Consider the following 13,907-nt stretch of genomic DNA (forward strand, 5'->3'; position numbering starts at 1 on the left):
TCATAGATAAAACTCTTCAGACTCATAAGAATATACATCTTTGGCCCCCACAGGGTTCTGCTGATTACAGTTTGAGATTGTTTTTGATGTGATTTACTTCCCACACACTGACCATTAGTTTGAGTCATAAAAAAGTGAAAAATAAGTGGGCTCCAATTCCCTCATGCTTATCAGGAAAGATGGGAACCCACATAGTAAATAATTAAATAATTTTCTGAATATCTGGTTTATACTTAGCAGGTTCTTAATTATTTTAATCCATCGTCCAGTAAATCTAAAATTCTTAACAAGTCTAAAGGAAGGAAGATAACTTACGTGAGATTTTCAAAGAGAACTTTGCATTAAGTACCCTTAAAAATTTATTCTAAAATGTCTACTTTTAATATAATCACTTTAAAGGAAATGAAAAAGAAATTAAGTGTAAAACAAGATTAGCTGCAAATAACGTACAGCCGGTTTCCTGTAACAAGAATTTGTATAGTTTATTCCATGCTATAACATAAAAATTTAGAAAATATCTAAAAAGTCTTTATAAAATTAAAATCAGTTCATTTAAAATTTTTGATGTATAGCCCTGATAGACTTCTTCATACATTTTAGGGAACGTTTCAATATAAACACTGACAGCAGATTAAGTCCTACAATCACATCAATGTTTGTATTTCTTGTTATTTGACTGACATCTCTTAGCAGCACTGTGTTTGTCTTTCCTTTCAAGCTTTACAGCTCTTCTGTGAGCTTCAGTTCTTCTGTGGGGTGAGGAGATGACACTAACCCCGCGAGTTCTCTTGTGCCTCTCAAAATGACACAAACGAACTGTAAGAGAACCGGAGCGATAACATCCCAATGTGTGTGTGTTCATTTCTGTGGTTGTGTGTGTTTGAGGGATAGAGAGAGAGCAGGGCAGAAAGGGAAGATGGTTCAGCTAAGCTGCCAGAGTGTCTGTGTGAGGCTGGGACAGTTATGTAACAACGGTGCAGAATGGATTCCAGTTTCAAGTCGCAAATGTATGTGCACACACACACACACACACACAATATCTTAGGAGCGTGAGGGGGTATTTTATAATCTTCATAGTTTTTCACAGTTAGAGCGTGTGATATCTTATTGCATTGACTCAGCAGTGACAAAGTTGCAGCGGTTGTCTTTGCCAACACGAAATGTGTTTGTCCAACTCAAGTCTGTAAAAATCATGCATCACCTTACTGGGCTGTGGACACAGATGATGATAATGAGGATCTCTAAACTGACCAAGGTCGTTGGTATTCGAAGCTACAAACAGCAAAAGAAACCCAATTATCGGTTGAGTAAAACATCATCTTCGAAGAAAAGACTATCTGCCCCTAAGTAAAACCCTCTTAATGTATGAAAGGTTTTTAAAATGTGTGCTAAAGTTGACTAGAGTTTAATGGAAGCACATAATGTAAAAAGAATAAAATAAAAGGATAGGGTGTTGTCATAAGATCTGTCCATGTGGTACTTTTTTGATCTTGAAAGAAATATTCAAATACATCATTGTCACAAGAGGGATTTATTTAAGTGATAAATTATTGTCTGATCAGAAATGAGAAATGTTAGTGATGGGATTGTCCAAATGTAGTGAGGAGGGTTTAAAACAAGCGAAGACCTAAAGCCTAAAGTCTATCGCCATCAGTATGAAAATTGCAACTAGTAACCATAGTGATAACCAGAAGCCAGGAATTAAACAATAACACAGAAGTACATATCCAATTAAAAATTCAATTCAAAAATACTTTATTAATCCCAAAGGGAAATTAAATGTTGTAGCTCATTATGTAGGTTTCTTCAAAGAGCCGTTGTAGATGCTGATGCTGCTTCCCCAGCAGATGATGGCAGAAGAGATCACACTTTCCATGACAGTTATAGAAGATATGCAGCATCTTGTTGCAAACACCAAAGGACCTAAGCTTCCTCAGTCTGCTCTGTCCCTTCTTGTAGATGGCTTCACAGTTGCATCTCCACTCTAGTCTGTTGTCCAGGTGAACATCGAGATATTTATACTTCTCCACCACCTCCACTTCTTCTCCCATGATGGAAATAGTTTTTGACTTATTCCTATTTCTCTTAAAATCTACAAACATCTCCTTTATTTTAGTCACGTTCAAGATGAGATGATTGTTTCCACACCATGCCACAAAGCGGTCCACCAGCTCCCTGTACTCATCTTCTTGTCCATCTCTGATCCACCCCACGACTGAGTATTTCAGATGAGTATTTCACAGAAGTCTGTCTTTTACTGGAAGTCTCAGGTGTACAGAGTGAAAAGGAATGGTGAGAGTACAGTCCCCTGTGGTGCTCCTGTGCTGCTGACTACCTGGTTAGACACACAACCCTTTAGTCTCAAAACCACTGGAAAATATTACAATTTAACCAACTCATCAAGTGTTTCAGACAAAAGGAAACAAACTATGGGTGTGAAAATGCCCCTATATGTTTCCATGGTTCAGTACACCTGAATCAAATGTAGGGGTATTGGCATGTTAATAGACAACTTAATGACATGTCGAGGAGCTAAATAAGCCATTTGTTAAACCAGCTGCTGAAGCAGGAGTGCATCTAAAACATACAACAACACAACTCCCTTCCTGCAGCAGGCTATTGAGTAGTAACCACACAACTGGGCTGGAAAAACAAATCATGAGGCTTCAGTGTAAAAGTCTGTCTTTCAACATCAAAGACTTGGAGCTTATCATTAAATATAAATCATTAAAATACCAGTGGTAGCAATAAAAACTGGTCAGCAATTATAAGAAGGGTATAATTTCTCTAATGCCAAAAAGTATCTTGATTTTGAAAATTCAAAAGGGTATAAATAATAGTTGACATTATGTTTTTTTAAATGTAAATAAAAACAGATTTATTTTACAAAATTCATTTCCTTTCATATTGATTTATTAAAACTGAGAGATGCTTGTCTTGGTTAAGTGAAAGTAATTAAAATCCAAATCTGCGAAGGATATGAATATATTTGGGCCAGTTTTCGATTACTATCTAACTGAAATGTGGCCCATTTTCAGTTTTTATTTAAATAGTCCTGATCCGTCAAATAATTCATCATACCAGTCTCTCTGACCATGTTGCCAGGGCTTTGGAAGAGAAACGGGCCCACAGCATGACCGATCCACCGAGTTATAATTAATAGTGGGCTTAAGGTGCTTTTCCACATATTCATCCAGGAATGTGTGCTGACTAAAGCACACATTTCCTGATAAAGTTCCTGAAACTTCAAATGTTTATGTTTATGATTCTAGGACAAAGAGAAAGGCTTGACAGCATGTAGTTGCCATGTAGATGTGGTCTATTTGTTGTCATGGAAACTTAGTAACCTGAAGATGCCATTCTTTGCTGCTGTTCTCTAATAGTGATTATTGTTTTACCTCTCTTACTGTCCTGCTCATCTTGCATGGTGGCAACATAAACTGGGGTCCATGTTTAGCCTTGTTGGTCACAGTTTCAGTTCTAAACCTTTTACCTATTCCTCTAACTGTAGTCATACATTTCTAATGTTCATTGACAGGTTTAAATTATTATTTATTTATTTTATTGCAATTGTCATGGCTGTCAATAAGTGTAGCTCTAGAGATTTTGTAAAAAGTCTATAATTTTTTTACATAGCTTCTTTTTCACCCTTAAAAGAAATGTGTTCAATGAAAAGGTTGATTTTTGTAAGCATTTCCAGTGTGAGATCATGCAACAGCAGTAAAAGATGGATTTCTTATATATTGTTACCTAAAAAAGTGGAGGGTGCTGATGCCTAAATATACATGTCTTAGTTTAAATGTGTGCACACATTAAAAGATTTCGCAATTAAACAGTGGTAAATAAATTGAGCTTGGGAGAAAAAAAGACTAAATATCCTGCTTAACACACACAGAAGAAAAGAGTAAAAACATTTATTCTAATCATTGGTTTAAAATGGTTAATAGTATAGAAAGTTTTCATATTAAGAGTAATAATAATTGTCTTTATCCTTTATTGTAATAGTTGTAGTAATAACCTCAAGTGTTGTTCCTTCGTAGTAAAACAGCATCAGATGTGCGTATGTGTCCATGTCTGAGGTATCGATTGGAACATTTCAACCCTTTGGCCATGTTCCGGAAAGAGCAATGAACACACACACACACACACACACACACACACACATGCACAGAGGTGTAGGCGACCACTGGAGTGCCTCTCACACACACCTGCATGCACACACACACACACTGCCCGGAGCTTTATAAACAACCAGGCTTGGATGTTGTGAGCCTCACATCAGTCTCTGCTGCTTCGTTCCTTCTGTGTGAATCAGCACAGCTTCTTCTCACTTTGTTTCATTTATTTCTCTGATTCGCTGTCGATCCACCTGCTGTTTGTTGTCTTTGTGTGATGTCTCTGGACCTGCTCCTTACTTTTTTGTTTTGTCCACAATGTGCTGCTGATCCCATTTCCCTTCCTCTCCCTCTCTCTCGCTGTCCCCGCAGTCACGTTTGGAGCGGCAGCGCTGTGTGGCCAAGAGCAGTTCGAGTTGGTTCCCTGCCTGTTGAGATGCTGCAAGAGGAAACACAGTGAAGGGGGTTCATGCTGATGAAATTGATCTGCTCAGGTAAGGAACAAGACGTATCTCTTCCTCCCTAATTTGTTTTTTTTTTTGTGCATTAATTTGTCTCCTAGTGTCACAGGAAATATGATTTCCTTTACTGATACTGAGAGCAGTGCGTGTGCATGTGTTTTTTTTCCTGAATGACACTTAACGTGATTCATTTAATGTTGTAGGAAGGTGACAGATAAGCTTATCTGGGAAGTAGTACAAAACAAAGAACTTGAGACAACAAAGGGTCGCATTTTACAGCAATTTTATGTAAAATGTAGCAGACAAAACAAAGCAAAAACATTGTGATTTTACTAAGGGCCTTCTTGCACAGCTTAAAAAGGTCAAATCAAAGGTAAGAATATAAATTCTTGGTGTATATGTGAAGATTTTCATTTTATTTAATCAAAATAGTATTGCCTTCTGTTTTTGCAACACTAAGCTACTATGTTATCAAACTACTGAGTTCTATTACCTTTTTATAAATACAAATGATTACCTTAAAGTAATCCTGTACTGTTGTGTCCCTGGGTCATCATGACGCTGTTTGTTCACTAAAATTCTGAAGCAAACCTCTAAGGTCTTCACAGAACAGCTGCATTTATACTGGGATCAAAATTCACACAGTTGGTCTATTTATTAATTAATAATAATTATTTGGGGGGGCCTTGACTGATAATTTTTATGATCTCCAGGTTGTGTTTTATAGGTTCATTCTATTTTGGTTTAGTTTCTTATTTATTCTGTTTACTGTGCCTTTTAGTTCTGTTACTTGTGTAAGAATTTTCCTTTTGCTCTGTTGTGTCTTTGCATCTCTGTTCTACTCATTCATGGTTGTGTTTCCACTCTCAACCAAACAGCTTCATTCAGTCTACCTGTTTCATGCTAATCAGTCTCCATGTGCCATGCTCTTTATATGCGCTGCTGTTCTAATTATCCCTTGTGGACATATCCTGTTTGTTTATGCCATGCCAAGCCTGTCAATGTTTTTGACTGTTTCTGCCATTACATGTCTGGTTTTAAGTGCTCTCTTTTTATTTGATGAAATCTTTTTTTTCTTTCTACTCTGCCTGTGCATTCTGGGCTCCATCCAAGAACCATGCCTGACACAGACATATTTATAGCAGACAGAAGTCTCAATTAAAGATGAATCAGTGGCTTATGCAACAACTTCTGACCGCTGGGGGCAAGAAAGAGGCAGGAAAGGAGGGTGGAACAGATGGATGACTGGATGGATGGACAGATGGATGACTAGGCAGATGGACAGTTGTTGTGTTTTCATGACACGATTGCCCTTCAAGAAAATGATCTACCCTTCCTTCATCTTACAAATCACTTTGGCATCTTCTCTATTTGACTTTCTGTCCTGTTGCTGCTTCCTCTTTTCCACCGTCATCGTCTCCCCATTCTCTCTTCCTGACTTTTTACTCTATCTCTTCCCGCTGTCTGATCTATTATTCACATCCCTCTCTGACTCTTCCTCTCTTTCCCTTGATACCTGAAATCTCTCCATTCCCTCCAGGGTGTTTTAGACCTCCACCAACAGTGCTTCTCTTCTAGGAAGAGAAATAGAACGATGAATAAAAGAACAGAGTGAATTGGCTGATAAAATGCTTTGGGATGGGTGCTTCTATAGACATGCCAAGACAAAACATCCCCGTGGTTGTGTTGTGCAGACTGATATTTTACAGACGTCTGTTTAGTTCTATGCTAAAACAGTTCCTGGGCCAAAAGATAAGAAATTTGGTGTTAAAATAAAATTGTTACATTTCATAATTTCTAAACCTAACTTTTATGCCATTCAGCAGCAGCTCCTTTCTGTTAACGATGTTAGTGACACAGAGGTGATCTAACACTCACAGAATATCTTAAGACAAAACAGATAATTGTGACAAGTTAAATAATAATCAATTTCATGTTCAATATATTTACCCATCCTGGACTAACTGGATTATTTCTGCTGGTCAAGGCATGTCTGTGGCATCCTTCTTTCTGTCCTCCATTCTTTTCTCCTTATCTCCCCTTTTCCTTTTTGCCCCTCCTCTCTCTCTGTCGTGCTTCTTGTTTTTTCTTTCTTTTTCTTTCCATTTCTGTCTCCGTGTCCGTAACAATTGAAATAATCTGAAAGCAGTTTCTAATACAGTTTCTTTTTATAAATATCAAGCAGAGCTTTAAAACGTTGGCTGTAATGCTCCACTTGTCAAAGTAAATCTGTTGGGCTTTTTCTTGGCACTCAGACAACAATTCTGAGTGCTACTCTGCCGGACAGGACACGGTAAACAAAATAATAATTATTACAAAAACATAAATGAAGATATGATCGGTGGGGTCCACCAGTCAACTGAATGCAGCCTTGAATTTTAGGACTAAGCAGACCAAATTTCCCAGCTCTGACACACCTTGCCTGTGGAGTTTGGGACCATTGGTCTACAAGGACACTGTGAGTCAAATTCCAGGCTGGGAAATTGCTCCAAATTTTTCCCTTTCAAAGACACATTTCTCAAACCTGTTTTAGGGTGCCTATTCAGTGAGCAAAGAGGGCGGATAGTTATCCCATGGCCGCTAGTTTGTTGCCTGAGGATGATTTCTACTCTGCCATAGAAAAGGGCATGAAGTCCTCTGCCATCAGCAAAAACAGTCACATCTGTCAGTGAAGATGTCAGGGGAGATTTATATATATATATAGTCAGTCAGTCAGTCATTTTCTACCGCTTATTCCATAGTGGGTCACGGAGGAGCTGGTGCCTATCTCCAGCAGTCTATGGGCGAGAGGCGGGGTACACCCTTTACAGGTCGCCAGTCCATCGCAGGGCAAACACACAAACAACCATGCACACACTCATTCATACACCTAAGGGCAATTTAGAGTGACCAATTAACTTAACAGGCATGTCTTTGGACTGTGGGAGGAAGCCGGAGTACCCGGTGAGAACCCACGCATGCACGGGGAGAACATGCAAACTCCATGCAGAAAGACCCCAGGTCGGGAATCGAACCCAGGACCTGGGAGAGGGGGACAACATGCAGCACAGGTCTTTGGGGTCAGGACTTGAACCCGGGACATCGAGCACTGAAGGCTCCATACAAGAATCAGAATCAGCTTTATTGCCACGTTCGTACATACAATCAAGGAATTTGACTCCGGTACACTTTGCTCTCTGGGTTTTTAAATAAATTTCAAATATCATGCATTCTACCGCTACAGGCCACGCTCAGGCAGTGCATTATTGTGAAGTGGAAGGAAAGGATCCACAGTGTAAGATTTTTTACATATGAAATATTTTAAACAATTTTGGCGTGCATTTTTAAATAGCTTCCTCCACTCGGATCTCTCGAGATAAAATCCAATAGCGAAGTAAAAGGAAATATCTGCACAGAATCACTTTGTGAATCTAGAGGCTGAAATTTTCACCCTTTCTATAAAAAATAGCTCAGACTCAGTAAGATTGGATGGTGTCTGTGAATATTAATTTCTTGTCACATATTCTCAATGAACATGAATAATCTTTTTTCTAAACCATTTTAATGTAGCCCCGCCTGTATCTTTGAGGTGAACATCGACCTCACTCTCAGGTCTTTTGCAGCCTCTTACAGGTTACCTTTCAGGATGGCCCATTATTTTAGCCCATCTACAATTCCATCAGTTCTCACCAACTTCCCCATTGGCAACCCCAAAGCATGATGTGTCACCATAGGGATTGCGTAATGTAAAACCCTCACACATCATTTGCATTGCATTCTGTTCAGTTTTTGGTCTCTCCTGACCAGAGCACATTCTTCAACATGTTTACTGTGTGTCCTGCATAGCTTGTGGCCAACAACAAATGGAACTTCTTATAGACCGATGTGTAACTAGATTTAATTTAGAGGTACCAGATTAAAAAGGGGCTAAAAACATATGCACAGCATACTTTTGTGCACTGATTTTTGTCTAATCAATAAAATCTCATTAAAATACAGTGAATACTGTGTTTGCAATGTAATATAATATGAAAAAGTAAGACTTGTTTTGCAAAGCCCTCTATGCTAATGAATATCTTTGAATGTAGCTGTGAGGAGTGCTTTTGTGTGTGGGTGTGTGTGCTTATGCCCCACCTCTCATATCACCTCTAGAGATAAAAGCTAAGTACTATCTACATATTAGAGCACTGGCATGCTTTTGCATCAGATGAGGAAAGATCTGAAATGGAATCTCCTCTTGTTCCACCTCACTGCTCATATCATCTCTTCATCCATCAGAAATGCACAATGCTTTTCCTTCCCAGTGCCAAGCCATCCATCATCACATTCCCATGCTTATGGAAATAGAAGGGAAAAGCTGCTTTTACTGGCACTTTACCTCCAATCCCATCCACCCATCTGTCTTTGACTACCCAACCGGCCACACGCGTGTGCTCTCATCCAATCTCGCAGTGTGAGGTCGTTTATTTAGATTTATTTAAATGGATAGGAAGCATTTGCAAGTGCGGGGAGATTTCATGGCCCGCCGCCTTAGCAAATACGAAGGCTGTTCCAGCTCACTGGCCCTCGATCAGGGCCCACAAACAATTAATACACACCACAGGTGGTCAGGTTCAAATGTGTGACAGTGAAAGGAAACTCATTTCAAAGCTATGATCTGTCTGATGAAAAATCAGCAAAATAAAGAGAATGTGCACAATTAGAGCTGCAGGAATAAGAGAAGAAGATCCAGAAAGGCTCAAAGATTTAAGGTTAAGTGTCTTCAGTGAAAATATCAAACAAAACATTTGACATTAACAGCAGAAAGGCATTATGAGAAGAGAAGGGGTTTTATTGAAATAACTAACCTTGAGTTTAGAGGAAGAGTGGAGAGGAACAGAATCCATGTTGCTTGAAAGGTCCAGTGTGAAATTTCCACAGTCAGTGATGGTCTGGGGCACCATGTCATCTGCTGGTGTTGGTCCATGGTGTTTTCTGAAGTCCACAGTCAATGCAAACCAGGAAATTCTAGAGCACTTAATGCTTTCCTCTGCTGACAAGCTGTGCGGAGATGCTGATTTTATTTTCCAGCAGGACTTGGCACCTGCCCACAGTGCCAAAGGTACCAAAAGGTGGTTCAGTGAACATGGTGTTCCTGTTCTTGGTTAGCCAGCAATCTCCCTGACCTGAACCCCATAGAAAATCTATGGCTATTGTCAAGAGGAAGATGAGAGACACCAGACCCAACAAGGCAGATTACCTGGAGGCAGCTATCTAAGCGATTTGGGCTTTCATTAGACCTACACAATACCACAGGCTAATCGCCCCTATGCCACGGTGCATTGATGCAGTAATTCATGTAAGAAGAGGTCCAACCAACTACTGAGTGCATAGAAATAGACAGACGTTTCAGAGGCCTGAAATTTGTGCTTAAACATTCTTTTTTGACTGTTTTTTACAAGGAATAATATTTTTCTCTATGTGGAATGAATCTCTATAAAATAACCATTTCACTTTCTAAAATGACTAGCAAAAACTATCGCACTTTTACCCAGTATTCAGATTTTCTGGGATGTACATGTATATGTGTTGGCACATGTATCTCTGTATCTTTCTAGAATGAAAAAGGCTTTGCAGTTGTGCCTGTGGAGGAGCTGCTTTAACATGATTAAACCTCAGCTCTTCCTCCCTTTCCTCATCTTTGCCATCATCTCTTCATGAGCCCTTCCATCACTGTCTTCTCACCCATCATCATTTTCCCGTTAAACAGCACTTCTGAGAAAGAGGGTGGGAGGAAGAAGGGTTTAAAAGGCTCTGCTGTGATTTACACTGAAGGATAAAGAAACCGTAGAGACCCAGCGTGTTGAGGGTCAGAGAGGAAGCAGAGATCATTCCTTTCATTCAAAAAGGAGACATCCATCTGAAATGGCTTTCTGTGATATGTTGTTATTACTGCTTTGGCTTTTATTTATGTGCCTGTTCCACTTGCTCCTGTGGAGATTTACAGGGAAATAGAAGGACCTTCTGTGCAGACTGTCTAATAGATTGCCAGACAAAGGAAGATTTTCAGCAAATCAAAATGATTCTTTGTCTTTGACACCTGCTATTTCCAAACAGTCTCGCCAAACCAGTGACTTGATCGGGCATAGAATTTATAAACAGAAAACATTAACTTAATTATGTTATTATCCAATAATGATTTTTATGCAGTAAACATTTTAATTGTTAGGGCTGTAAAGTTCATCCATGTTATGAGACAAGACGAGACAGGTATGGTACAGGGAAAAACAGAATCCTCTTTTTTGTTTTCACAAATAGATTAAAAGTGGAATACCCACAGGAATCACATTTGAAGTTTTAGATTTTAAACCTGAGGTGATGAAATACAATCCAGACAAAAAACTAAAAAATTAAAATAATCGGGTTTTAGCCAACCGGAAGTTACAAAGGAGATGCTAACTCGTTTAGCGGCTAATTTTTAGTCAGTCATGGCATTCACACAATGCAAACAAATACCTAGCATCTTGTTTGTTACTCTGCCATCATTTTGTTTGTATACCAAGTACCCAAAGTGCTGCAAGATAAAAGATTTAAAACTTTGTTAATATATCAAGTCAAATCAAGAAATATTTCCTTTCTTACTTTAAAATAAGAGTCTCAACCATTCAGAGGGCTGTCAAGCTGAAAGCATTAACCTTCATCTTCAAGTGAGTACAAATTATCAGATGGATTTGTACAAGAGCTTTCCAACAACAAAAGGTAAACTGATCTTTTCTTTGGTGTGGAGAATAACTAAAACTCTTCATACTATTCATGTGTTTTGTTTCAGGTAGCTGCATCTGTGGAAGTAAATGTTCAAAAGTTAATTCAGAAACACAAATCCATCCTAAATCTGAGACTTACATGAGCATAAGAAATGCTTGTGTTGTGTAAATGAAACAGACAACTTTTAGTTTAGCGAGTGTGTGCGTAAATAGACCAAGCTTAGAAACTTCTATTTCTCAGTCTTCATTTCCTGTGGTTGATTCATCAATCAGAATGGTTTTCACAAACGGTCTTTCCTAGACTGTTCTGAGGTTATGATTGAACAATTAATGCTGGATTTCCAACAATGGCTGACGAATCTCAAAAGGATCTACTGCAGTTAAGTGGCTTACAGTTACTTAAAAATGTAACAGAAACTCCCTGTATTAAATTCTGACACTTCCTATGGCTTTTAATTAAACATTTGCATTTTTTAAACTTATCATGGTAGACATGGGTATACTAGAATACTGTAACTATCTCACTGGGGATCCTTTTGCTCAAACTAGTAAACAAAACATGATCACCTATAGCTTGATCATTTAACACAAACAACTACTCCAAAAAGGATACCTCCCCATTATAAGGCATTACAATCTAAATAATCCTTTTAGGATATGTAGTAAACTTTTTTCAACCTACTTTGTTATTATTGTTGAAATTACTGTCATTGACAGTCTGACAACGACCGAACAGTATCAGATGAATCCACTGCAACCATTGGTAGGATTTGTTTTCTATTTGGTTCACCAGGTTTAGGTGGGTCACAAGGAACTCAAAATAGCAAACAGAGATTCCCAGTTTTAAGCATCATTTATTTAAACAGATATGCTTTCTGTTCTCCATGCATTGACACAACCAGACCACAGGACATCTTAAAAATCTCCAAGGCCTTGTGTGCACCTGCTCATAAGGACATTTTCTGTCACAAAAACACCCCAAAAAAATTTATCATCTGCTTTTCTGCTAAACATATAAAAACAAAGTAAAAACTTTTTCAGTATAAGTTCACAAAAACATCATAGAAGGTAATGAAGTAAAATGCAGTTGTGGCATTTAAGCCCCTTTCTCCATGATAAATAGAAACCATAAAGGAATGATGTTCATACATAAATACATACATACATATATAAATGTCTGAAAATCAAGGTCTGTAGTTTTTCAGCTGAAATGTCATGGTGGTGGTTGTATGTAAAGTGTGGACATTGACAAATTCAACTAGTCAACTGAGTACCTGACAAAGACATCATATAGATAGATATAGATAGAGATCATATAGGTATACAAAACCATCCAGATAACAATGCTAAATTCAACAGCATTGTCCTCAAAACTATGTCTGGTTAGAGTAAAATCAGTTAATTGTGGAGATAAACAGTCAAAAGAAGTGATCACAACAACAAAGTGGGCCTTGGGAGATGAATACTTACAGATGATTAAACAAGAGGAAGGCAGGAATATGGGCCAGGAGGGTGTGATAATCCTTCTCTCTGCCAGCTATCCCACATGGGAGGGAGGAAGGGAGATTAAGCAGAACTATGATGTATTCTGACCCATATTCACACATACTGGGATGTTTTGTGACCCACATTCAACTTAATTTTAATAAGAAAATCAGATTTAAGATGCACATGCAAGTGAGCAACTGTTTAAAGTATGAATGCACAGAGCACTAAAGCACTATGAGGATTTTATGACTGGATAACCCACATTTAGCTGAATGTGAACATGTTGAGAGAGGTTGATTGAATGAAATCCCCACAATCGATTGGTGGCAGGTGAATTGTCAAATATTGCTTTCAGATTAGTCTCTTGAATTTAGATACAGTGATCATAGAGAAGTCTGAATGGTCAGTGTTTGACCAGCAGCAGTGTTTGAGCAGCAGCAGGAAGAACGTGTTAAAGTTCTCTTCCTTACAAACAATATACTGCAATGTCGGGGCAGTGGGCTTTGGGGGTCGTGGAGGGGCTGCAGCATGTGGGGTGGGGGGTTGTGCCCTCTTTTTGGATGTGGGGTCACCGGCATTTGGATCGGCTGAGTGGCGATGGTAGAGCTGTGGTGGGGGATGGCAGCCCCAGGTGCTTGCCGCTGGCTGGGGACCTCTTGCCGGGTGAGTTTGTCCCATCTTGGTGTGGGGTTCCGTTGTTGGCGCGGTTCTCGGTGGTGTCTGCCCTGTTGTGCCTGTAGGCAGAGGCTGGGTTGGCGTTGCGCGGGGCCCTTGCCTTGCCGTTGCAGCGCTGTGTGGTGGGGGCCAGGATGCGGTGGGGGTGCTTGGAGTGGGGCTGTCTGTGGAGCTTGTGCTGTGTGGGTGTGGCTTCGTCGGCTTTTTGGGTGTGCTCTGTGGGGAGAGGATTCATGGCGTTTGGGTTCAGGGGCATATTTTCGATGTCTGTGTCCTCGTTGGGGGTGGCCCTGTGGAGAAATTCATGTTGGGGTTCATGTTGGGGTTGAGGGGTGGGGAGCTCATGGGGTTGAGATCAGAATTCATTGGGGGATTGGGACTATTTCATCCTGTGGCAGCTCTGGTTGGCGGGCTTGTTTAGACCGGGTAGACCCCTTTTTTGTACA

At 39.5% G+C, this 13,907-nt stretch overlaps 1 protein-coding gene across 1 annotated transcript in view; it reads left to right on the forward strand.

The window, feature by feature from the left end:
* Window positions 1-13,907, forward strand: part of bean1 (brain expressed, associated with NEDD4, 1) — a 63,648-nt gene that overhangs the window by 11,351 nt on the left and 38,390 nt on the right. The window contains exon 2 of the mRNA XM_047350983.1: window positions 4,488-4,609. Coding sequence (XP_047206939.1) covers window positions 4,585-4,609 — 25 coding nt within the window. The 5' untranslated portion in view covers window positions 4,488-4,584. The remainder of the gene's footprint in view (window positions 1-4,487; window positions 4,610-13,907) is intronic.

The sequence above is a fragment of the Girardinichthys multiradiatus genome, chromosome 22, assembly GCF_021462225.1.
Source record: "Girardinichthys multiradiatus isolate DD_20200921_A chromosome 22, DD_fGirMul_XY1, whole genome shotgun sequence".
Classification (NCBI taxonomy): Eukaryota; Metazoa; Chordata; class Actinopteri; order Cyprinodontiformes; family Goodeidae; genus Girardinichthys; species Girardinichthys multiradiatus.